General features: G+C 40.8%; 1 protein-coding gene across 11 annotated transcripts in view; it reads left to right on the top strand.

The window, feature by feature from the left end:
* Positions 1–26,725, top strand: part of MTSS1 (MTSS I-BAR domain containing 1) — a 169,953-nt gene that overhangs the window by 140,026 nt on the left and 3,202 nt on the right. For 3 of the 11 annotated variants that reach the window (XM_024205466.3, XM_024205464.3, XM_024205470.2), the window contains 8 exons: positions 8,527–8,684; positions 9,802–9,909; positions 11,483–11,580; positions 13,692–13,902; positions 21,831–21,950; positions 22,880–23,074; positions 24,865–25,029; positions 25,434–25,596. In XM_024205466.3, the coding sequence (XP_024061234.2) occupies positions 8,527–8,684; positions 9,802–9,909; positions 11,483–11,580; positions 13,692–13,902; positions 21,831–21,950; positions 22,880–23,074; positions 24,865–25,029; positions 25,434–25,596 (1,218 nt within the window). The remainder of the gene's footprint in view (positions 1–8,526; positions 8,685–9,801; positions 9,910–11,482; positions 11,581–13,691; positions 13,903–21,830; positions 21,951–22,879; positions 23,075–24,864; positions 25,030–25,433; positions 25,597–26,725) is intronic. The other 8 variants (XM_024205465.3, XM_026646403.2, XM_024205468.3 and 5 more) reach the window with 5 other exon arrangements.

The raw sequence follows: 26,725 nt of genomic DNA, 5'->3' as shown, positions 1-26,725 counted from the left end.
TCCAGCTGCAGCTCTCACAGACTACTGTGAAACCTGTGGTTTTAATGCATGTTGGCCCTTGAAAGCTCTTGCATGCCATGCTACTGATCATGCATGACTGAAGCAGCTGCTCTGAAAGTAGCATATTAAGACTGTCCTGTGGGTAATCATGGATTCTTGTTAATATCGATGAGATACAACCCAGCAGCTGTGGTGACCTCTCTGTACAGTTCATTAGACGTGTACCTGCCTGTGTCGACCTCTTAGTCCCACAACTGTCTGAAGCTTCTGTTTTTGCTACCAGCAGAATGGAGTCAGGCCACAACCATTCACCCAGTACCTCTGCTCCCTGTTAGCAAAAATAAAGATTGAGAGAAGAGCGAATGGACAATAAGAAGCCTTTTGCCTTAAGAAATCTCTCCTCGGGGTAATTGAGCAAGTGATTGGTCCCTTTCTGAGCGTGCACCTTAGTGTTCTGGAGAACTACCATGTTGATGATCTTCACTCTCGTTGATTGGGAGAACTCGAAATCAGACCTTTCTGTCTGTCTCTTAATTTCTATTCTGTCAGGTCATGCAATCCAATACCTAGCTGGTGCAGGAGTGTCCCCCATAATACGTTTTTCACTGCCATGTATAATCCGGTATTAAATGATGAAGCTTCTCTGGAAATTTTTTCTATAATTTAATAATTTTATTCTATGAATAGTTAGCCTAAGGCCTTGTCTATGATAAAGAGATTAATCTATTGTTAATGTTCCCTGTTGATTGCGGTGCATCATGTGTCCATGAGGAAAAATACTTTCAATGGTCATGGAGGCAATAATCTGTTGAGGTTTCCCTGGTAATTTAGGGGGGAAAGCTTCAGTCGATTGAAGTTAATTCAGTGCCAGTGCAGATGCATGTGCACAGTTGGCCACCTCTCATCTCTGACAGCAGCCGGAGCTGACAGCTCCTTCACATGAGTAACACAGTGGAGTCCGGTTAATGAAGGCAATAGATGGGACGTGCCTGGTGATCTGCAGTCTAATATTATAACCTCCGAATTTTTCAAAACGTGTACCGCAGTGTATCAGGAGTGCAGCCTAGAGGTAGCACTGTGTGCCATTTCGCCTGGGGTTCAGACCCGATTCCCGCACTGGTAAGGCCTGGGGGTGCTGCAGTTGGCAACTGCCACTGCTTTTTCGAGTAGTGGCCCTATGGGTGCTCCACTTCAGGTGCGCATGTGCCTCTCGAGCCCTTGATCAGAGATTTTCTGTTAGCAGTGTTCGTTTACCCCTCGTGTGCTCTACTTCATTCCACTCTCTGAGCATACATAGGGCTACGTGGGTGAACTGACCTCAGTTCCTTTTCTACCGCTTTGGCCTGAGACGGGGCTTTAGCGTGTCTGCCTCAGGTGTGCCTCAGTGTTTTCTGTAGTTGTTGTTTAGTTAGTTTAGTGTTTCTAGTTAGTGTTAGTTGCTGTTAGTATAGAATTAGTTAGATTATTGTGAGGGGTTTCAGTTTTTCCTCTTCCCCCTCCCTTTTTTCTCCTCCCCTGCTTTTTCTGGGGAGCTTATTTGGCCTGTCTGGGCATGCCTTGCACACCAGATTTCAAATGTTGCCTCTCTTGCGGGGAGGCTATCCTGATCAGTGACAGCCACTCTGTATATCTGTTGAATGGGAGAGTCCCATAGCTCCCAGAAGAGTAACTCTGCCTGACTAAAATCTAGAGCTCAGAAGAGTCGGGAGACCAAACTGAAATTGCTGATGGAAGCACTCTCTTCGACCCACTTCCGAATCAGATCAGGAGACACCCCCCTTCCCAAATATATCTGTCTCCAGACAGATCCCGTGCCCCTTTAACTTCAGCTAAGGTCTCGCCTAAGAAGGGGAAGATTTTGGAGGACTAAGGGAAGGCCTTGAAGAAGAGGAGCTCAGCCTCCCACCAAAAGGAGCCAGCTCCCAAGAAGTGCAACTCTCCTGGTAGGTCTGTGGTGTTGTAGGCCTCGACCTTTTGACTCAGAAGAATCTTTCGTCTCCATGGTACCTCCAGTACCGGCAGAGCAGGGAGATCCTAGAGCACTTTAGAGAAGCATGGCACTGGCAGGGCCCCAGTACCATGCCCCTCCAGATCGGCACTATATATTTTACTTACTAATGGGGCCTTCCCACTCCACTCTCTTGGTACCAACAAAATCAAAGCACACACCTTCGATGCTGGCACCTAGATGTTCCAAACCAACAGTACCACCAAAGTCAACTGCTGTGTAAGTATGACCCACTTGGTACTGCAGAAATTCCATTACTCCAGGAACTTGTCAGTGTTAGATGAGCCAGAATCCCCACTGCTCATGGGTACTGAATGACTTGGTACTCAGCAGGTGCTTCTCCCAGGATTATAAATGGGAGTTGGACTCTCAAACCCTTCATGAGATATTTCCGAGTTTGTGACTTCCACAAGTGAATCTATTCACCACACCCAGCAACAGAAAGTGCCCCTTACTTTCCTCAAGAGGAGGCCCTAGATCACCTCTCTTTGGGAGACACCTTTCTCCTTCCTTGGACAGTGGGCCTGTTCTATGCATTCCCTCCAGCACCACTAATTGTAAGAGTGATTAACAAAACCAGGCAGGACAAGGCCAGGGTTATCTTCGTAGTACTGACCTGGCCAAGGCAAGCTTGATATCCTAACCTGCTTCACCTGTGTGTCCAACTGGCGCTCAAGCTTCTGACCGTTCCTCATCTCTCCCAGGGTGTGAGTCATGTGCTTCATCCCAACCTAGCGGTTCTCTGTCTCCAAGCATGGCTCCTGGGTGGTTCACGGGATTAGAATCCACCTCCTCGACAGGTATGTGGTATGTGCCCTGGGTCCATGCTAGCACTGTGTTGCTTCAGTCGAGGCAGATGCATTGCCCACTGGGAAAACATCAGAGAGTTTTTCACGCTGTGCAATAATGCACAATTTTCTCTCTGGATTACACACTCTGCCTGCACATGGATCAGTCTCAATTTGTACGTTTTTATTATGTTAGAAAATTATGAATAACTCACTGTATTTTCTACATGATGATTAGTTTATTTGTGATTTGTGCCAAGCTGTATTTGGATGGAAATTCAAACTCAATTAAAAATGCATGTCATGGGGTGAAAGGGATGGCACCTTTGACTGATTTTTCCTTTCAGTTAATTGGGCAGCAGACAGGCACATGTGACCAACTGGCTGTTGCTGATCAAAAAGGAAAGTACCTGGGTTTTATAAGGCAGGGAGGAGTGGACATGAAAAGAGGGAGGTAGAGAGCTTCCTGGGAGAGAGGCAGGAGCAGCAGGAGAGAGCAGCTGGAGGTAGAGAGGAGCAGCTGGGGAGCTCTTTGAGCTGGGGCTGAGCTCCTGATAGGATTCCTTTGGGAAGCAGTTGGGGAAGTCTTCTTGAGGTACAGCCTGAGAATCCAGAGAGCAGAGGCCTCAGGAAAGGGCCTGGATAACCCAGAGGACTCCAAAGGGAATTGAGAGAAAGCTGGAGAGCACTGAGAAACTGTAAAAACAACGAGGAGTCCTTGTGGCACCTTAGAGACTAACACATTTATTGGGGCATAAGCTTTCGTGGGTTAGAACCCACTTCATCAGATGCATGGAGTGGAAAATACGGTAAGCAGGAATAAATATACAGCCCATGAAAAGATTGGAGTTACCTTACCAAGTGGGGGGGGGGTCAGTGCTAACGAGGCCAGTTCAATTAGGGTGGATGTGGCCCATTCTCAGCAGTTGACAAGAAAGTTGAGAAACTGTGTTAGCTGGGGAAATTGAAGCCAGACCTCAGAGAAGGGGGAATGTTAAAGGGAAATAGACAGGCCTTAGACACGAGGAGTGTACCCAGTGGAGGACCTAAGAAAGAGACTTTATTTGAAGCTGCGAAATAGAAAGACCTTCAGAAAGGAGGGGCTGTATGTACCAGTAGGGTACCGGGACAAAAGGGATTGTGTTTGAGCATATTGTATGTTAATAAGCTGCTCCCCAAGAAGGGGTGTTGGCATGTAACATAGACCTCAGTGGACTTATTGTGGAACTCCAGGGCGAAGGGAAACTGAGTGCTGCAGAACAGCCGTGCTCATTTACAATGCACAAAAACAGCATTTAAAATTTTTTTTATGAGTTAAATAAAATTATCTTAAATGTTCTGGATACATAAGGAAAAAAGTCAGTTTATCAAAAACAGGTTTTGCATTTAAACCTAATTTATTAAACAGAGGAAATACTATCTGTAGTTAGTGAATTGAACTGATTGTTTCTTGTCACCATGTCCTTCAGGATTTTAGAACTAATAGATCTCATCCTCCAACACAGTTGTTCTCAACCTTTCTAGACTATTGTACCCCTTTCAGGAGTCTGATTTGTCTTGCGTACCCCAAGTTTCACCTCACTTAAAAACTACTTGCTTACAAAATCAGACATAAAAATACAAAAGTGTCACAGCACTCTGTTACAGCACACAAGTTTACTTTCTTGTTTTTGCCATATAATTATAAAATAAATTGATTGGAGTATAAATATTGAACTTGTATTTCAGTGCAGTACTTGAGCCTGTTTTTCACTTGTCTAAACCCAAGCCCCAGGCGGTGGGGCGGAAGCATCTAACTGAGCTTCATGGGGCCCGGGGCAGTTGGCCTGCTTGCCTCCCCCTAATGCCAGCCCTGCACTTGTGATTCCCCAAACCCATCCCCAACCCCCAGGCTGAGGAACACTGATCTAGATGCATTGAAGTACCCACTGGAAGACCTCTGCATATCTCCCAAGAGTACTACTTCCCCTGGTTAAGAACCACTGCTCTAACACCTACTTTTTATTCAGAGATTGGAAGAGAAAAACAAGGTTCCCTGCTTTTTCAACTCCCATTGGTTTCTGAACTTTGAAACAACTAGTCACTGAACTGAACTAGCTGAATCAACTGAAATGAAGAAAATATTCTCTCTGCACCTGAAGCAGCAGCCACTGCTGTCAAACCTGGTTTAGCACTTCAGAAAATTCTAGTTCCAGCTGCTTATCCACTAACTTCTACCAGTTCAGTGGCTTGACTTTCTTTAAAACTTTAGCAGCAGACATGTGTTGCTTAATTTTTTAAAATGTAATTTATTTTAATAGCATATAATAAGCTTAAGCCTTAACATACATCGTCATGATTTCATGGAGCTGGCTTGAGCCTGATGATCAGCTGGCAAGTGCAACAGGACAAAGGCCTAGTTTTGGCTAAAAAGTTGGGACATCCAGGGTAGGGCTTAAAAAGGGGATTGTCCTGGCCAAAACAGGACATATGGTCACCCTAGGCTGTGGTAAGAGCCACCCAGAGAGCCCAAGCCACTGTGGGGAGCCTCGGCCCCTCCACCTGCCCTGGGTGTGGGGCCCGAGAGCAGCCTTGTCTCTGCCCCTCAGAGCACACTGTCTAGGGCAGGTGCCAGGGCTCTCTACAACAGCCCAGGCTCCCTGGGAAGCTCGTACCACGGCCAAGCTCTGCTTCTGGCCTGAGCTGGGGGCTGGGTCTTGGTGGGAAGGAGAAGAGCAGGAGGCAGGGCCCCGTGGTGTGCCCAGGGCCCCAATAAATATTAATCCAGCTCTGCGCTGATAGCTTTGATTGGATTTGCATCAGATAATTATATTTTTGGTAGCTTATCATTGTTACAAACCAGTTTGATAGAGCATATATATTGTATACTAAGGATTCATTCTGCAAACTCTCCGTTTAATTTTACATGCTCCTCAAAATACTTGATCATTCAAGATGTCATATGTACTCTGCTGTCTCTAAATGTGCTGGCATCATAGCTTCTCTGCTGTCCTACATCATTAAAGCCACAGAACTTAGAGACTGGCATGTAATTTAGTGTCAGCTTCGGCTAGCCCACAGAAGTAACTAACTCATATTGTACTTATCTCTATATAAATCTTTACTGACAAACATGCATCTTAAGAGATCTCTACACCAGTTTATACTGGCTGCGCTTTTAGGTCAACCACTTTAGGGCTAGTTGTTTGAAACATAGGAGGTGCAGTTGGCTAGAGAGCTATTAAATGTTTTCTCTTCCTGACTTGAATCTAAAACAAGTGAAATTGAATTATACATATTTTTTCAACCCATTTTAAACTCTAGTTTTTCAACCCCTAGGCAACAGGAGCCCTGAGCTCAGCACACACATTGTGCTTTAATAAATCCCAAGTATCAGCACCATGGGTTAAATTCTTATAGAGTATTTCCCAGAGGAGCCCCATTCCCCCTAACATGCTATAAAATCTCCAGGGGGGGATGAAAACATTTACCGAAAGCTGGCTCTGGACAGCTCTGGCTGAATTAAAGCCCTTCTCAGCACCAACTAGTGAAAAGACGTTCACCTGATTTTTCTTTGCTGACCTTCACCCTAAAAGCCCTCAGGTCTCAGTGAATGACCTTGTTGAGGGGTGAAGCTGGTCATGGTGCCTGTAGGGTCCAGTTAGTCACGCTTCCAAAATGGCCCCAGGAATCACTACAAGGTGATGCAAAATGCTCCTTTGTACAAACATCCCTCCTAGGAAAGGAATATGCTGCCTCCAAGGGAGACAATACATCTTAGATGTACTTTCATCATGTGCATGGTAATGTGTTACCATCAAGCTAACCCAATCTTACCTTGCCTTTTGCTTTCTCTCTAAAACAATGTTGTACCAAGATATCAAATTCTACTCTAAGGTTAGCAGTAACTATTCTTATCCAGTGTATAGAGTCCAAGATGAAATGAGCATGTGGTCTCTGGTCTGCATAGCCCATGTTGTACATTTGCACCTGGTACATCGAGTAGTCTTTGTTTTATAGAGGACCATGTAGGTATAGCGTCTGAAGTTGGCCTGCAAAACAGTAAGGAAAAATCCTATGTTCTGTCAGGTCTGCTCCCTAATAGGATTTCAGCTTCCAGGAATTGCAGTTCTGCCAACTTACAGACCACTGAAGTTTTGCTGCACCAGAAAAGGCAAGTTAGTTTCTTCAACTGCCACCATTTCATAAACCCCATCCTTGAGCCAAACATTACAAAATGTTATACAGCAGTCTTTGGTGTAGATGGAGACAAAAAGCTTTCTATAGAGGGTGAAATGTAAATGCTGGGCCAGCTTCACAAAGGGCGTAGGTGTTGCAATGCCTAACAGGTGCCTAGAAAATACGGGAACAACATTGAGAATCCAGAAAACCTGAATTAGGTGCCTACACTCCCTATATGGTGAATGGGGCGAGAGCGGTGCCTAGGAGTAGGATACACAAAAGCCAACATGCTAGGCAGGGAAACGCCTAAGCAGCCAATGGGAGATGCTGAGAAGAGGGATATGTCCTAAGCCCTGCCCATCTCTTGGAGTTCAGTAACTCAGCTTGGGTGGGGGGGAAGCCTCTACATAGCAACTACGTAACCAACCGTTATCTTGTCTGGAAATGGTCTTCCCCATTTCAGAGGAATGCAAAAATTAGTATCACTGCAATGAATCTGGGAGGGGGAGCTTCACTACTATGAACAAACATAAATATAATATAAAAGCAGTCATTGGTATTCCACACTGATGGAAATGGAAATATACAAAGTACATAAAGTTTTCAGAAAAGACATCACATTATTTAATGCTTAGGGTAAATGTATGTGTCTGAGTCTAAAATATTACAGAACCTAATAAGTTGTACTAAAAAGTCTTGTAGCTATAACAGTGTATCAGTAATGCTATAGCTAAGGCTGCTTTTTATTACAAACCCATATTTTTGGAGTGGTGGACAGTATGCAAGGGTGTAACTTGTTGTAGGATGAGACTTGATGTATACTTACTGTGGCAGCAAGCTTCAGCGTAATGAGTTTGTTGTAACTATCTAGATAGATCTCTGACAAAAGTCTGTTCCTTTTACTTTTAGTAGATTGGTTTTAGGTAAAAAAAAATGTAAAAGCTACTGGACTTATGCATAACTTATAAAAGGGTTTTGACCTTAGTTGAATGATGAGTACTGTGCTTTGCATATTACCAGTTACTTCTAGAAATACAAGAGAACTCAGTGTTCTCATCATTAGTAATTAGCACCTATTTTCATTTGATCCTAAGGAACATCACTAGTGCATGAATCTTTTGTGGTCCTACCAAAACCAAAAGTAACTAGGAACTAGACTCAAAGAGGGGGGAGGGAGAGAGAGATGTCAGTGGTCAGTGATTGGCACCTTCACAACTCCTGCAGGTAACAGTCATTAATAAGAATATCTGAGGGTTTTTTAATAAGATTTGCTTTATACAGCCATCTTACACTTTCCATGTGAAATACAAACCAGAATCTGCTCTTTCTAAGTTGAAGGAACCTCCTTTGAATTGAGAGGGTTGTATTTCTGCTTCCAGGTGAAAAAGAAATTATGGTAAATACTTGATTAAGAAAATATATTTTAATTCTAGAAAATGCTGATTAGCCTCACATTATGAATAGCCTCATCAGGCAATGAGGCAGTGATATTGACTGAAAATAGGGAGTTCCGTCTATGTAAGCCTGTAGTTCAGACAAAACCTACTTATGATTCTTTCCTATGTACAGGGAGAGGAGACATCCAGCCCCAGTTGGACAGTGCATTACAAGATGTCAATGATAAGTACCTGCTGCTTGAAGAAACTGAGAAGCAGGCTGTTAGAAAGGCCCTCATTGAAGAACGCAGTCGCTTCTGTACTTTTATCTCGATGCTACGGCCTGTGATAGTAAGTCTTTTGTTTCAAGTTCTTAAAATTCACAACCCTGACAGGTGAACGTAACTTTAAGGTAGAGTAATTAGTAATAAAAGTTTTGAATGAACTCGTAGATGTTACTAATTCATATTCTGCCTCCCTCTCTTTAAAATGGGATATTAAAAAGTATCCTTCCTCCCTCACTCCTCGTGGAATGCTAGGACTCGTGTACGTTCCATGACCCCCCATGTACAGAAATGATTATCTGACAGATTTGTTTGCTCCGACACAGTTTTCTGATAGCATCGACCACCTACGCAAGGCTCTTTTCAATCCATTTGAGAGGTTTAAGTATATTTTCTTAAGCTCAGTTTGCCTGAAGCCCAGGGATGGAATTTTGTGTCGTATAAGACTTGTGTATTTGTGGATAGTTGCATATGCAATATGTTCTTGATGCTTTCTTATGAAAGGCATCAGTTCCTAAGTAGAATCACCGTTAAAAGTTAGGTAGGAGGGTGCCTAAGCAATAAGTGAATAGCAGACACTGAAGTTCTGGATAAAATTGCCATGGTAGCTGAAGCAATTGCTGTGGTAATTTGCCATGTTCCTGAAACTGTCGGGTCAAAACCAGCCCTGAGCATAATTATATGCCAGTCTGAATCTCAGATTTATGTAATGACTTTATCTAAATGAAGTGCACACAAAACCAGCAAAAACTATAAGTTCACCCACTGTGTCTTAATTTCAAAGATAAGATCCCTAAGGGCAAACGTTGAGTGCACTTAGGAGTTCTGATTCCCATTCCAAATGCAGAGAGGGACTGAACTTCTGTTTGCACAGGTCTTTCTAAAAGTTTGCTTAGATCTCTGCATCTCCTGGGTGAGACAGATGGCTTACTGAGCATGAGTTTTGAGGCACAGATTTGCTGCAGTGTGGTTCTAGTTTTTAAGCATTATAGATTGAACTTTCCAGCCCTTTTCCATGGGAAATAATAATCTCATGGACAAAGACATGAGCACGTAACTGATTGTTTGACATAGTTGTATCCAGGAGGAAGAGTGATAAAGGTTACACATCATGGTCTATATATGGCAATTTTTAAAATCCAAGAGGATGGTGAGCCTTACTGTTATGTTTTTAATCTCTTCAGGAAGAAGAAATATCAATGCTAGGAGAAATAACGCATCTACAAACCATATCAGATGACCTGAAAAACCTCACTATGGATCCTCACAAATTGCCATCATCAAGTGAACAGGTTAGTTCTTATTCCCTAGAAAAGGCAGTGTTACAGGGATGGGGGCGGGGGGGTGGGGTGGCTGCTTTTTAGAAATTTTTACTAACTCCCAAGTGGTAAAAAATACTTGAGCATATTTTTGTAGGTGCCTAAGTACAGCAAGATAACTTTTTCACTTTTAATATATACAGTGTTTCCAACTTGATAAATCAAGTAAATCATCGACTGTCTCCTGAAATCTTGGGCAGACCAACACAAAATGTCACTTTGAACGTAGCTAAGAAACAACCAACTGTGCTCCAAAAAGGACTGAGTGGAAAGTGCTATTTATAAATCAGTTTCACCATTTGGTGCTGGAAAATAACATAGTGCAGCTGCAGAGTTGGGGGACTCTTTCAAAGGGAAATGGCTTTTTTTCTGTCATGGGGCCCCACTGTAAGTTTGCTGCTGGCTACAGTTAGAATTAAGCTGCTCAGGGAGAATTTTCCACCCTCTACCACCTTTGTTTGGCAATTACAAACTAAAAACTGGTATAAATCTTCTTTTGAACCTTTAAAAGTATCTATTAAATGCATGTACAGACGCTCCCCGACTTACGCAAGCGTTCTGTTCCGGAACGCCTTGCGTAACTCAAATTTTGTGTAAGTCATAAACATATACCTGACCATTACGCAAAAAAAAAAAAAAAAAACCCTCCTATTTCTAGCTTACGGAACTTTTTCCATAAGTGCGGATATCTGTAAGTCAGGTTTGCGTAACCTGGGGGGCGTCTGTATAGAACTGTAAAAACAAATGCAGGAACAAATCTTAAGGTAGTTATGGTAACATTTTTAGGCTGGACATTTCAAAAGAGGCTAAGGGAGTTAGGTGCCCAGCTCCCATGGAAACTCAGTGGATTTGGGTGCTTGACCTCCCGTAAGGTACCTTTGAACATCTTAGACAACAGCAGCACTGCTCTGGATAGATAATTCCTGTCATTTTGTTATTTGAGTTCTACACCCAACCTCCCCCTCCCCCCCCATGACTTTCCTTAAAGGTATACTATCAACTAACCTAGTTTCAGAATTTAGGCCCTTGTCCCACAAACACTTGAGTAGTCGTATTGAGTCCAGTACGTATTCACTGTGACTCCTTCACACTGATCCAGCAGTGTAAACGTGAATTAGATCCATTTAATTTAATGAGTCTGCTCTCATATATCCTGTTTTGCAGGATCATGGCCCGAGGGTTGTTGTGTTTTTTTTTTTTTAATTACTACATGTAAATAAGTGAAATATTTTTTTAAAAATTATTTTTGTATAAATCTAAACTTTCCCTTTCATGTTAGTAACCCAAATACTGGGACATTGCTTTAGTGTGCCAGAACCCAAAAATGAAGCTGACTAGTCTGTGCTGTTCATCCATCCAAAGCTAAATACGAAAAAAAAAGCATGAATTTGGTGATCACGAAGTGTAAATCAATAGAAGAATATCGCTAGATTTGTAGTGAAAATTCCTCTAACAATGAACAACTTTTTGCAAGTTTGGGGTGTTTTCTTGAGAGGGAAAATGGCTTTTTAAACGTCATTTTATATGATTAATTCTGTTTCACCAGGTGATTCTAGATTTGAAAGGTTCTGATTACAGCTGGTCATATCAAACTCCTCCATCCTCTCCCAGTACCACCATGTCCAGAAAATCCAGCGTTTGCAGGTAAGCAGATTGGTGAAATGTCATTTTAATCTATTTTTGGGAAAATACAGCCCAGGCTCCGTTGCAAATGTGTGCCTGTATTTTGTTTTAATAATGAGATATCAATCACTACTAGTCATTATCCACTTAAGTATGTGACAGAACATGAACAATGAGGGGCACTATTAAATAACAGAATGCAAGGAGACTGACCGCTGAAGATACGCTTAGTGCATTGCAGATGAAAGAGCAAACCGTACTAACCAATCTAAGCTCTGAGTTATTCACTCATAGTTGCCCTTTTTGATCATGCTTACTTCATATTATGATGATTTAGATAAAGAAATGATCATGCGGTAGCTGTAATGCAATACTAGGTTAAATTGTATGAAAGGGAAGAATGTACTAGCCAATTACTTTTTCAGTCTGTTAAATGGAAATGATTTACTGTGAAATACAAAACTGTTTAATGCTGTCTAATTCTGTCCTAAAGTGTATTTTGGAATAGTTGGATCCTGTCATTACTTTCTCTGTAAAACTGTTTTCTTTCAGTAAAACAGTTTATCAGCATGTTGCCCCTGTGCCTTGGTGTCTAAATATTTAACTATCTCCCCACCACCACCACCCTTTTTTATTTTTTTTAAAGGATGAATACCTATTGTGTATCCTGCTCTAATACCTTTGTAGTCTTTAATACTCTTACCTTTTTGGTTATCTTACGAATCAAGTGGATCGTAAGCTCCTTTGTGTGCGCTGAATTTAGCCTATAGCATGGCAGACCTACTAAAATTGCATTTCTTCATGTATGTATCTAGCTGTCTCTGCATGCGCGCATATATATATATATATATATATATATATATATATATATATATATATATTTACAGCAGTGAGCACAGGCTTAAAGATGCAATATCCTGAAACTGTAAAAGAAAATGGCTGAAAATACATTGTATATTCCTAGCCAGCTTTTTATTTTCTCAAATGATAAGATTGTGCAGCAGCGGGCTTTTTGTGTCTGGTTCAAGCAACACAGCCCTCCCCACCTTTGTCCCAAGCACACACTTTAACATGCAATTTTTAAATAGAAAAATTATGTTATACACGTCGAATCAGCATACAGCTGAGTGGGTACCTTTTCTGTTTCCTTTATACCGTTAGGGGAGAGCTTACCAGTCTGAGCAGTTATTCCCTATACTTACAATGGGGAGTGCTACTAGTACGTTATCTTAAGAGGCAAAAGGAAACTCTTGAAAAACACCCCTGTGTGGCTGGTAAATAATCGATGCAACAGATTTATTGGAACTTTGAAAACAGTCTCTTTTGGGTTATTCAGAAGTCAGTAATATTTATGCCTTTTTCACAGTTATTAGCTGGGATCTTTAATTCTCTTCCCTCTCTGTACTCACTAACATTTGATAAACACCCTCAGTATAGCTTTAACTTACGTGCTTTCAGTTTGCAGTTTATCAGCAGAAATCTTTTATATTCAGTGAAATCTGCTGTAGAAGATCTAGAGAACTCAATATAAGTTCGCATTTTCAAAGCCACTTCCAAAAACTGCACCTGTTTGTCTGCCTACTTACCCTCTTTGTGCAGTCAGATGCAGGCTATTGGATGTGCCTTTAAACTTTGCAGAAGTGTTACTCGACACTACCTTAACAATGTGGCCCATTACATTGAATTTAACATATCTGAGCCGGTAATATTAAACTAGACTCCCTCTGCTGACCATCAGATAGTGACAGTAATGGACTGTTCATGCTTAGTGACTATGGTGACTGGTGCTCTGTAAAAGCCCAGAGAGAGAGTGTTCTACTGTCTCCCCAAGCTGGGGAAATAAATTCCTTAGGGCCAGATTGTGCTACCCTTACTACTCAGTGTCAGTAACTCTGTCAGACTCCGGCCCCTAATGAGCGCAGAACACACAGTAATGCAGAATGCCATTTTCCCTCTCTGATCACTAAGGATATTTGCAGCTCCTTATGATTTTTACCAATTATTTATCAACATTTCTTTTCTGGTTTATGCTGCCTGTTGCTAGACTTGTAGAGTGTTAATTGTACTGTATTGGTCTCTTCCCATTCCTCCCTCTTGTCTTTCCCTCTCCCCTTTCCTTTTGTCTCTCACAGCAGTCTGAACAGCGTTAACAGTAGTGATTCCCGGTCGAGTGGCTCACACTCTCACTCACCTAGCTCACACTATCGCTATCGCAGCTCCAATCTGCCTCAGCAGGCGCCCATGAGACTGTCCAGCGTGTCATCCCACGATTCTGGATTCATGTCCCAGGATGCTTTCCAGTCCAAATCGCCATCCCCTATGCCACCCGAAGCACCTAACCAGGTATGTGCAAGTGAAAAAACACAAATCTGAGTGAGTAGTGTATGGTAAATGCACACACAATTCATGGAGTCAAGAGGAAGGAGCACATGGTTATTGGGTATCATGGAATCAAGTTGAACACTTTTAAATAAGGAAATTAATTTCCACTTGAACTTCACTCACCCAGCTCTCTAGTTCATATCCTCTCTAGGTCAGCAGTGACTGCAAGTTGTTAACATCTAATGACTGTTGCGTTAAGTCATCTCAGTTCAGTTTCCCAGTGATCAGACATCCATGCCACAGTAGCCTCATAATTAGTATTAACCCTGGTGCCCTTGCTGGTAGTGTTGGCAAAGAGGCCAAGGACTAAATATACCTAAGACTACATTCCCCTTTGACCTCTGAGAAATGGCCCACTTCCAGGGCAGTGCTAAGTAGCATTGGCAGGCAGCATGGGAAACTTAGTTGCTCTGCCACTTGTGGTGGTAACCTTCTCCATGGATAACCTCATTCTCTAGGGCTGCCAATCCAGCACCCTGCAGAAGTACTAAAATAATGTAAACTTTAAAAAAAAATACTACTTATAAGACATGCATATTAACCTAAAGATGTTGGGTGAAATCCCAGTCCACTTAAGCCAATGGGAGTTTTGCTGTTGACATCAGTGGGGTCAGAAGTTCACCTCTTGCTTTTTTCCTGGACTTTTTAAATCAGACAGTACATTCTGTACATGTCTGTGTCAAACTGAGTTGCTGTTCTGTTTATGGTCAAATCAAGCATCCTACAAAACCTTGGTGAAATATGCAAATGAGGTTTCTGTGGCTGACTGGCATCTCGTTTTCAGCAGCTGAATTTTGCATAGTTTCTACAAATCACCCTTTAAGTACAGTTTTTTCCTGTGCTCTAATTAAGGCTTTTTGCCATTTTACATACTCAGTTCCACCCCAGGACTCAACATCACGACACTGGGGATATGTCAGTACTTCAGGCTGGGGGTGTAGCTCTGGAGTGAGCATGTCTCCTCGAGCTGGGAATTATATCCCCAACTCAAGTGTAGACATACCCATTGAGTAGGTCTTTGTCATCTTTTGTTAAGATTTGTGTTTGTTGCTTAGTAGCCCACAGGTCACTGGAAGAAGAGATGCCCTTAGTGCCTCTTTAATGAAGGTTTTTAGTTTAATAAATACAAACCTACCGTATATACTTGTTCATAAGCCGAATATTTTTGGTAAAAAAGTGATGTATCAAAGAGCGGGGGTCAGCTTATAAACGGGTCTACACCAAACTTTGATGATTTTAAACTCTATGGAATCATTGAATTGAATATCTAATACATTGTCGTTTTGTTTACCTGGAGCGTATGAAGGCATGGAGCCCCCTCAGTCCCCTGTGGCTACGTTTCGCCGTTCGCTGCTTCCCGCAGCTCCCATTGGCTGGGAACGGGGAACCGCAGCCACAGGGAACTGAGGGGCTCCATGCCTTCAGACGCTCCAGGTAAACAAAATATCCCGACCCACCAGTGGCTTACCCTGACGGCCAGGAGCCAAAGTTTGCCAACCCCTGAAATATAGAGTCAGCTTATGAAAGGGTCATACAGTTTTTGCTATTTTTACCTAACCATCTTGCGGGATTGGCTTATAAACAAACTGGCTAATGAACGAGTATATACGGTAATCTTTTTCATCTGGTAAAAGCTAGGTGAGTTTGTATGTACTAAAACTATGACTTCCAGCTAAAGCAGGAAATGGAGAGTTTGAATCCAATCAGTGGAGACACATCTGTCATCAATACATCTGGTGCATCAGGTCCCTTGTTTCTTGCTGAGTATTTGATAAGTAGCACTAGAAATAAAACTGTAGGATATGTAGTAGAACGCTCTCAGGTTAATTTAGGTCCAGAATATAGTCTCATAAATGGAACATCAACACAAATATTTCCATTTTTTTATTTTAATGAAAACATTTTGTTTTCAAATAAGTATATCCTCTGCAGTGTTGAAGCTCAGACATTGCAGCATTTTTCATATGAGATCCTGAAAGTGAAATTGATTAGGAACTGCATATAGACAAGTTAGTTGACTGCTCTATTTTGATGATCTAAGGCTAAGCCAAGTGAAATGCAAAAAGTAAACGCAACATGAATGATCAAAAATGAAAATTGGATTAGTAAAAAGGTAAGAAAGTTAACTTTAAAATATATGGATTTAACCTGTTGGTATCCCCTTACCTTTCCATAACATCCAGCACATTTGGGTAAAAGTGTGGTGAGTTGCAGTATGGTACTGGCGAGTATTTTTGCAGGCAGTTTTTTTTTCTGTTAAGGTCATTTGAGTATGGGAAGCATCAGCACCATCTCATACAAATTCTCTTTGCATCTTCTTAAATAAGGGGACAGATCCTCGCTGTGTAAGTCGATGTAGCTTCATTGAAGCCAGTGAAGCTATGCCGAGTTAAACCAGTTGAAGATCTGGCCCAAGTATTATTTTAGTTCATTTCTGAAGCTACATATGAAATCACAAAGCAACCCCCATACCACTGTAGCTCCTGAATAGCGGTAGTAAATTAGTAACTGGGAATTCAGCTATTTTACATTGACTTGACAACTGTAGTATCTTGGTATGATGCATAGGTATGTACTCAACATGTCCCAAGTTCTGTCTACCTTTACCTTGAGGGAAAGGTAACAGATCATTGCCTGGCAGCTTCATTTTTTGCTTAAGTGGCTTGCTTTGTATGTGCAGCACTAATTAAAATGCGCATGTTGTGCTGACAAATTTGTGACATAAATTTATTAAAAGGCTGTTTAACATACAGGATATTTCATGTTGTGTGTCTCCAACTAACGGCCAGACTTTCATTCTTGTATTGTGCTTCCATGTTCATATGAGAAGAAAGTACTGTTTGCTAAATGTTGCTTTTGAAACCCAGATGTCATTTCCAACAGTAACATTTTGGGAAGCAGAAAAGGGAGTTTTAGAATGACAAAATCTGTACATGCAGCATTGATTGACCACCTGCTCTGGTGGTTTGTTAGCTCCATGTATTAACACCATGTTGTTTAAGGCAGCAACATTTGTTTTGGTGATGGGTAAAAAGAGTATAAAAAGGGACCATGCATAAATTCCATGGTCATGTATCTTCCACGAGGGCTGTAGGAGACAGGTAGAAGTGTAAATCAAAGTTTTAGAAAAGTATATAACTAGTGGTTTAACAATAAATCAGGTGTTGTTGTTTTTTTACTAAGTTAGCTGAAAATGAGGGATACCTAGGGTTTTAAACAAGAAGGATACAGACTTTACCAAACAGATAGACAGAGCTACCTAATCTATCAGTGAACATCTAGCAAAGTGAAGACTGCTTTTCAGTATATTGAAGTGATAGCTGGATATTACTGAGCAATTGAACACAGATCAGGTCTGTCTTTTGCAGTTGATAGTTATTTAAAAGGCCAGACTTAGATCAAGTAGGGTTGGAATTGCCTAAGTCTTGTTTTGAGGGACTCCATAAAACTAAGGAGGGGAATATGCTGGTAGAGACAGCACATACTATCTCTTTGGTGCACACTTTACATGACAGAGGTCCTGTTGAAGCTAACCATAGCCTAGTATAATAGAGGGGCCCAGGTTTGGGAGTATCTAGGATCAACTGATGTGGTAATTATTAGGGCTGTCAATCACAGTTAACTCATGCAATTAACTCAAAAAAATTAATCGTGATTAATCACACTTATAACAATAGAATACCAATTGAAATTTATTAAATATTTTTGGATGTTTTTCTGCATTTTCAATATTGATTTCAATTACAACACAGAATAAAAAGTGCACAGTGCTCACTTTATATTATTATTTTTGATTACAAATATATGCACTGTAAAAATGATAAACAAAAGAAATAGTATTTTTCTATTCACCTCATACAAGTACGGAAGTGCAATCTCTTTATCATGGAAATGTAACTTACAAATGCAGATTTTTTTTGCTTACATAACTGCACTCAAAAACAAAACAGTGTAAAACTTTAGCGCCTACAAGTCCACTCAGTCCTACTTCTCGTTCAGCCAATCACTAAGACAACCAAGTTTGTTTACATTGACAGGTGATACTGCTGCCTGTTTCTAATTTACAATGTCACCTGAAAGCGAGAACAGACATTTGCATGGCACTTTGTAGCCAGCGTTGCAAGGTATTTACATGCCAGATATGCTAAACATTCGTATGCCCCTTCATGCTTCGGCCACCTTTCCAGAGGACATGCTTCTATGCTGATGATGCTCATTAAAAAAATAATGCATCGATTAAAGTTGTGACTGTACTCCTTGGGGGGAGAATTGTATGTCTCCTGCTCTGTTTTACCTGCATTCTGCCATATATTTCATGGTATAGCAGTCTCGGATGATGACCCAGCACATGTTCATTTTAAGAACACTTTTACAGCAGATTTGACAAACCGCAAAGAAGGTACCAATGTGAGATTTTTAAAAATAGCTACAGCACTGGAGGTTTAAGAATCTGAAGTGCCTTCCAAAATCTCAGAGGGACGAGGTGTGGAGCATGCTTTTAGAAGTCTTAAAAGAGCAACACTCTGATTCGGAAACTACAGAACCCAAACCACCAAAAAAGAAAAATCAGCCTTCTGCTGGGGTTATCTGACTCAAATGATGAAAATGAAAATGCATCAGTCTGCACTGCTTTGGATCATTATCAAGCAGAACCCATCATCAGCCTGGATGCTTGACCTCTGGAATGGTGATTGCAACATGAAGGGACATATGACTCTTTAGCGCATCTGGCAAGTAAATATCTTTCAACTACCACAGTGCCATGCGAATCCCTGTTCTCACTCTCAGGTGACATTGTAAACAAGACACAGGCGGCATTATCTCCTGTAAATGTAAACAAACTTGTTTGTCTGAGTGATTGGCTGACCAAGAAGTAGGACTGCGTGGACTTGTAGGCGCTAAAGTTTTATATTGTTTTATTTTTGAATGCAGGTTTTTTTGTACATAATTCTACATTTGTAAGTTAAACTTTCATGGTAAAGAGATTGCACTACAGTACTTGTATGAGGTGAATTGAAAAATACAATTTTTTTGTTTTTATGGTGCAAATATTTGTAATAAAAAAATAAATATAAAGTGAACACTGTACACTTTGTATTCTGTGTTGTAATTGAAATCAATATATTTGAAAATGTAGAAAACATCCAAAAATATTTAAAATAAATGGTATTCTGTTGTTGTTTAACAGCACGATTAATCGTGATTAATTTGTTTAATTGCTTGATGGCCCTAGTAATTACATTTGACTTATCAGGGTAATAATAAAATGATGCCTTTGACTTTGAGTGAACATGTAAATACCTTGTTTATAATAATGTAAGAAATGTACTGCAGGAAAGTGGACAGTAATTACACAGTTGGAGTGACTGCACATGGAATTAATTCTGTTTTAAATCTAATCATGACAAAAGGACAGCAAAAGCCATTGTAAAGGCACAAGACACAATCGAAAAGGCTTTTAAAACAACCTGATGAGGATGAAAACTAGGTAATGGTATTAGAAAAGTAAATAAGTAGACAAAGCAAGTTGAAAGGACAATTAGAGCAAAATAAATTCTGATCTCAAATTGCAGAAGACAGTTTGACTAACAATAAAGGATTCTTAAAGTATCTTTCCAGAGACAGTAAAGAAAAATGGGTAATCTCTAAAAAGGGAAACTAGGTCAGAAATATGTGGCAGGTTTGTTTTAACTCGCTTCTGCATGTACAAATCAGGAAGCTGATGGGAGTCCGCTGATGGGGAGATCCTGTTGCATCAGATAGTAGGAAAGAAGTTAGTACAATTCACAGTGGAAATATTTTTGAAAAAAATCCTTTTTTTCTACGTAAATTATGAAGTGCAGGTAAGTTCTGCAAATCTTAAAAAAAAAAAAACACATAAAACTCTGACTGAAATTAGTAACAGTTTCACTAGCTGACAGTCAGTGTGTGTTTGTTTTTAATACCAAGTTAAAATATATGGATTAGGAAACTTTACTACATCTGTTAGAGAAAACTAGTAGGAACACCTGGGTGTAAGGGCCTGGAGGTCTGTTATGCTTAATTAATTGTTGGAGTTCATCAGTTGTTGTTTATATGGCAGACTGCAGAAATTATTATGACTAGTAGCAGCCCAAGTGTGTTAAGTGCTTTCCAAATACAGAGGAAGATGCAGCCTCTGTCTCAAAGATCATACAGGCTAAAATGCAGGATAGGATATACTTTGATACCTAGATATTCAAAAAGCATTCAATAAAGTACTACATTAATTGGCTAGCAGAAAGTTCTGGTATGTGGATAAACTAACTTTCCTTGGATAAAAAACTGGCTTGGAAGACATTAACTGACTGGACCAAACATCGTTTTGGTCATGCCAGGAGCTCTTCCTTTGTTAATGGTTCATAAAGTATCAGTTGGTCACTTCAGAATTGACACAATCACCCAACGGACCAAGTGTAAGATTTAGTAGGGGTCCCACAGGAACTATAAATCTCTGTGAACCACCATCAAGTATTAGCTTCTCCTGAGTTTCTTCAGCTTTAAAAAATCCAGTTGGGTTGTGTTATTGACAACAGACCATCAGAAGTCACTGCATAGACTTTCTGCTGCCAGTGGAAAAATCCAAGGGAGTGATTTCAAGTCACTGTGAGCGTGACCCAATTGAGATATTGAAGTCAGTGGAAAGACTCTCATTGGTTTCAGTAGGTTCTGGATCAGGCCCGTCAGTAGGATTTTGTCTTCCTTGGTACGGTGTCCTAGGAAAAGTTCTTTGTTTGTTTTCATATACTGTGTTGCTGCTTAAATTGAAAATATAGCAAAATAAGGATGCAGGCAGATTGAAATGGATATGGATCTTGTATAGGTCAAAAGGTGGAAAGTTCCATCTAATCTAAAAACATGGTACAATGGCTCAAAATACAAAATATTGTATATTTTCGATGGAATGCCCATAAGCCATACTAACCAAGAAAGGTTATTGAAGAACAATCCCTGACACCAAGAGTCAACATCTAACAGACAAAGTAGCAGGGTACATAGAATACAATATAACCCTGAGAAATGGCATTTGTTGCTGTGCAAAGCACTGTTTAGATTGCTATGTTAGTGTTGTGTTAGCTTTAATCTCTTTCATAGAAGAGGTGATTTTTAGATCTGTAGTGAGTGCACTCTCTGAAGGGTAACCACAGTCATTCCAGGCTTTAAAAAAAATACTTACTGTGATGAAATAGTTAAAGGGGTGAATTGAACTTTAAGGTCACCCAATTAGGTATGTTCATAATTGTGAAGGGATTTGATAATCAAACTGGTCTCACAGGGAAGGGTTCCAAAGAGGGAAAGTCGGACTGTACGCTGTTCCCTAATGTCCAAACTCTATCAAGCTTTGCACACGCACATTTGCATCTGCAAAAAACAGAATTTGTGTGCACAAGGAGTGTTTACTGTTTTGCAGGCACATGTTGAGACTAGACAGCTTCCACTAGGAAACTGAGCTCATGATATAATCTGCCTTTGATATTAAATAGTTAAATGCATATAGGACCCAGACATTTGATGAGCTGAGTTCCCTCAACTTCCATTGACTATATAGGAGAGCCCTCAGCACCTGAGGGCATCTGGCCCTTGAGGTGCAGTGGCACAGAAAGCAGTGGGGGTGAGAGAACCAAGAGGTCCGTCAGTCTGTGAAGCTAGTCCTTTAAGGAATTAGTTTCTTTTGTTTCTTCTGTACCATTACTGATCACTAGTGGTGGATTTGAGCAGTATTTAATGATTGATTTAACCCCTAATGCTCTGCTTTTCTCATCCTTCCCCTTCTCCTGTGTGTGTCCGTCTGTATGTGCGTGCTTTTTGTTTTCCTTTGTTGGTGGCTTGTTTTTTCCTTTCCTTACGTTGTGGTGCTGTTCACGCTGCAGAATTCGTCCAGCTCTGCCTCTTCAGAAGCTTCTGAAACCTGCCAGTCAGTGAGCGAGTGCAGTTCCCCCACCTCAGTCAGCTCAGGCTCCACCATGGGGGCTTGGGCCTCCACAGATAAGGTGAAAAATTTCATCTCAGACATACGAATCTTCTGGCTCATTTAGCCAAGCCCAGACATTGAATAACAGCATGCATGGGACACGGAGCTAAGACCCTTCCCTGTGAAGATGAGAAAAGGAACTGTTACACACTCCCTTAACAAATGAATACATGAATAAACTTGTCTAAACTGCCTACAAATTGGTAGTTTAAGAGGTGGTTTTCTAACAAAGGTGCAGCCAAACTGTACACTCTGTGCTTGGGGGCACTGTGGGAAGTTGTCTACAGAGAGTAGTTGCCTAATATGAGTGGCCTCTTGTTCAGGTTTCACTGTCCATGTTTTTTCTCCAAATTATGTATTATGCATTAAGCTTTGAGAAACCCAGGTATGCAAAAAACCACACCACAGTAGAATAAATTTTGGATAAACCCTAAATCTAGGGGAGCCAGTGATATCAGTATCCATTCTCATCCAGCCATTTTTTCTTCCTTCCCTGGTCATTATGCTGCTGGTACATGTCATTTTCAGAGGCTGCACACTTTCCTCTCTCCATTTTATTACATATGATAAAGCTGACATGAATGTTTTCAACTTTGGAAATGTTTAGTTTCCATGTCCAGAGCTGCATCATCAACAAATTGTTGAGTCTCTTTTTTTAAAATACCATCTCCAGGGGAGACCAGGCAAAGCTGCTCAGCCCAAAGAAAATGATTTCTGGATTGTCCTCTGAAATTTGTTAATTCAAATAACAATTTTCAAGCAGGCACACTTCAGGAGCAAATATTAGATCTGTTTTTTAATTAGTTGTTAATTTGTAGCAGTTCTCAATTTTTTTGCTTTAAAATTAAGATACTTTCTACCCAGAGCACGTCAGTCACCATATATTTCCATACTCATCTTGTTTATATTAATTTATTTTTTGTTTGTTTTGTTTTGTTCTGTTTCCAGTTGTCTAATGGGTTTTATCACTGTAGTTTATCAAGTGACCCATACCTAGCTTCAGTTGGTGCAGGTCCTTTCCCTCATTTCCCGCCTGTCTCCCGCACATGGACTCGGGCTTCCTCAACCCTCCTTCCAGACCGCGGTCATTATTACACCATTGGGCCAAGCATGTTATCATCATCTAAGATCCCTAGCTGGAAGGTTTGTGTTTCTTTTTTTGCAGCAATGCTCTCCTCTCCATGCCTTTCAATACTCACTGCAGTCCTTGCCTTTCAAATCCCACTTAATTACCAGTTGATTTGCTCTGTTTAGTACCATTCTGCCAAATATTTACCACAATCCGATTATAAATGTACAAAGAACTAAATCAGTATTTCCGCATGACCATGAAGAGTCTAACGTTTGTAAAATACTTACCTTTAAAAATAGACAGGGTTGGCCTTAGAAAGAGAGGGGGTTGTTCCTTTGCAGGCACTCTGGGTTCTATTCAGCAGGTGATAGGATTTCCACAAGTTGCTTAGCACCCCACTAAACTTCTGTCCGAAGAGGCAAATGTAGGGTTGGCATCTAGTTCACTTAGTGGATATTTTTTAAATTGATTAACAATGTGCATCTGTTGCTTTAGCTATTGTAATGAACTACTAGAGAATACCCCTGTCTTTTAGTGGATGGAATCAGAACTGTTCCATTGTGTCATAGGCCCAATACTTGCCCAGAGCTTTCAGAGATTCTCATTTAGCTCAAATGGGAGGAGTAGGCCTGTGTTTTTGGACCAGGAGAATCTGAGTTCTGTCCCCTTGAAGCTCCAAGTAGCCATGGTGTGCATCATGCAGACAGCTGTGAAGTTCTTGGGTGGCTATGGATTTGTTACAAAGATTGCAGCTTTTTTAAATGGGACTTTTTATAAATTAAATCCAGACTTGGGATACTTATTGCAGCTGTAGAATGCTACATACAGGCTTCCAGTTCTACCCCACCTTCTGAAACTTGGAGTCTGTAGAGCTACCTCCCTCTGAAAGCCCTATATGGAGGATGGTAATGACCACCTCTGAGCTTGGGTATCTTCTATGAGTCCTCCATTGACTTGAAGAGGGTAGAGAAGAGGCTGATTAACAGCCAGGCTGCTACAAGAAATAGGCCATGTAGTCTTAAAGTTCTGGCAGTTCACTTATGAAAAAGGATAGAGAAAGGACTTCATGTACAGATTAGAGAAGAACTCTTTACAATTAATTGAGTATTATCATTTAGTAAGTAGCACCTCTGCATCTGATCATCAGTGAATTTGTAGTCCCACCAAATTTCTCTGCTGAACACTTTTCCTAGTGCATGCGCTATAGTTTCTATGTATCCGCAGAATTTTCACTGCTTAATAGAGCCATAAGTGTATATATTCCCAATAGCTTGAAAAGTTGCCTCCTTAGTGGATTCAGCATCATCAGTATGCAAAGTGAAGTTAGCCCTCCTCGATATAGCTCTTAACTAAAACCTAGATTTCAGCTAATAAGTAGCTTTAAAAGAAAATACTCAGAATAAATGTATGCTTTGGATGGGGTATTTAGATCTGTTTAAGACCAAATTTTCAGAACACTGCAGCCATAATGTGATGTGTTCAGTTTCTGCTATTGCATATGCAGGTGAATTTTTAGATGGCTAACTGGCCATTTGCACATGCATTGCAATTGCTCATTTGTGGTAATGACATAAATTTTGCCTCTGTACTTCTGAAAATTTAGGCTTTAAATGCAACTGAGTTTTACCTGGAGAGAATTAAGGTATTTTAGGTAACTTGTTTAAAGGAAGGTTAGAAGAGATGGGTTTATATCATGAACTTTTTTTATAAATATCAAGAGAATTAAGTATTTGATTTTACTTTTTCCAATATTGCACCCACATTTGATACCTAATCTGCTGCTGTGTTGGTATTGTTCTATAATAGGAATGGTGGTGTTTCCACATAGACCGTATGTTTACTAATGGAAACGTTTCCTTAGGATTGGGCTAAACCAGGTCCGTATGATCAGCCTATGGTGAACACCTTGCAACGCCGCAAAGAGAAACGTGAACCAGACCCTAATGGAGGAGCCCCAAGTGGACCGTCTGTGCCCACTGAGGAGGCCCAGAGACCTCGGAGTATGACTGTGTCAGCTACCACAAGGGTGATGCTCTAATTTTTACTAAGGAGCTCGGTGCAGAGGGGATGTATTTGTTAGCTCTTGCAAACATTTTAGTTCAAGTGCTTTCTGTGGGCACAACCCTTTTTATAAAGACAGAATGGTTAAGGCATGGGCATAATCTTTAGAATTCATAAATATGCATCAACGGAGGATACACTGTTCAGTATGTTGGCACTTGTGGAACTATGATGTAAGAAGAAACACCTATTTCTCTCTTTTTTTTAAATGGTGAATATTTAGAAATAATCCTGTTGGGTTGTGGGTGACTCAGGTTGAGGTGGGAAAGGATACAACAGTGACCGGACCAAACTCGGTGCGGACTCGGAAGTATTGTCCCAACGGAATCAGACATAAATCTAATGAGCTGCTTTCCTGTGTGTAACTAGCCGGGAGAGGAGATAGAAGCATGCGAGGAGCTAGCTCTAGCTCTGACAAGAGGTCTGCAGCTGGACACCCAGAGAAGCAGCAGAGATTCCTTACAGTGCTCCAGTGGCTACAGCACTCAGACTACCACACCGTGCTGTTCGGAGGACACTATCCCGTCACAAGGTACACAGATCTAAGCTGCTGCACTTCTTCACCATTCCAAACGAAGGCCATCACAGCCCCTAACTTCTCACTGCTAATGGATTTGAAGTCAGGAAATGTTGCTCTCTTCTGGTTAGTGATGGGAGAAGAGCGAAGCTAACATTACCATGCTGATGGCTTGTTCAGGCTTAAGCGTGAGCAGTATATTAACAAATTTCATCTTGTAAGCTTCTGAGCCTGTTCTCCCTTAAACAACAAATAAGGGCAAAATTCACTCCGGTGCAGTGGTGCCTGCACAACACCTTACGCACTAACTAAAGACTTATCAGAGGTTTGAGGAACTGTGTAGGGGAGAATTTCATCTTAAGTATCGTACCATTTTTATAGTAAATCTGATTGATCTTTTATGGGTTTTATTTAATAATGTTCTGCATGATTTGTCTCACTGACTGTGTAGCCTTTTGGGTGGTCCTGTGTTGTCCAATCCATAAACTTTGCTCAATAGCTATCTAGTTCTGGTTTCTTCATTCTGTGAGCTTTTTTGAACATAGGTGGGAATTGTAGTAACTTTAACTGAAAAATAGATTTGCTGAAAATTTATTTGGGGATACGTGACAAATTGCATTCAGGATTTATTTTTAATTCAGCTTCAGAAGAGGCAACCCAGCTAAGAGGGAGTGAGACGGATTCTATTTTTTGTGCACCACTAAAATTGTTTACTAATTTTGAATCCATTACACCTGTGTAAGTCCATTAAAGGTAATAAGGGTTGGGTAGTTATAACTGAAGGTCTAATTTGGCATAACCTCTGACTTCTAGTGTGTGAGAAGGAGGATTAACACTCAGAGCTCAGGCTGAGTTTGAAGGGCTGGCCATTAGAAAGTATTTTTACCCGTAAGTCGAGCATATCTGATGCAGAAATCATTGAGACACAGCAAATGTGCACCTCCACAATGCAAGTTTTAGAACTGCCTTTTAGACCAGGGCTGCACTTCCATCATCATTGACAAATTCAAAATATTGGGACATGGCTAACAGGACAGAGTAGTCAGTGGTTTTAAAAGTTGGGTTCTTTACGGTTGGCACCCAAATTTCTTAGACACCTGAGTAAGTGATCTGATTTTTTCAGAGGTGCTGAGCACCCATAACT

Source organism: Terrapene carolina, unplaced genomic scaffold (genome assembly GCF_002925995.2).
Source record: "Terrapene carolina triunguis isolate 2854851 unplaced genomic scaffold, T_m_triunguis-2.0 Scaffold58, whole genome shotgun sequence".
NCBI lineage: Eukaryota > Metazoa > Chordata > Testudines > Emydidae > Terrapene > Terrapene triunguis.
Note: the sequence above shows the minus strand (reverse complement) of the source record. Positions and strands in the feature narration are given on the sequence as shown.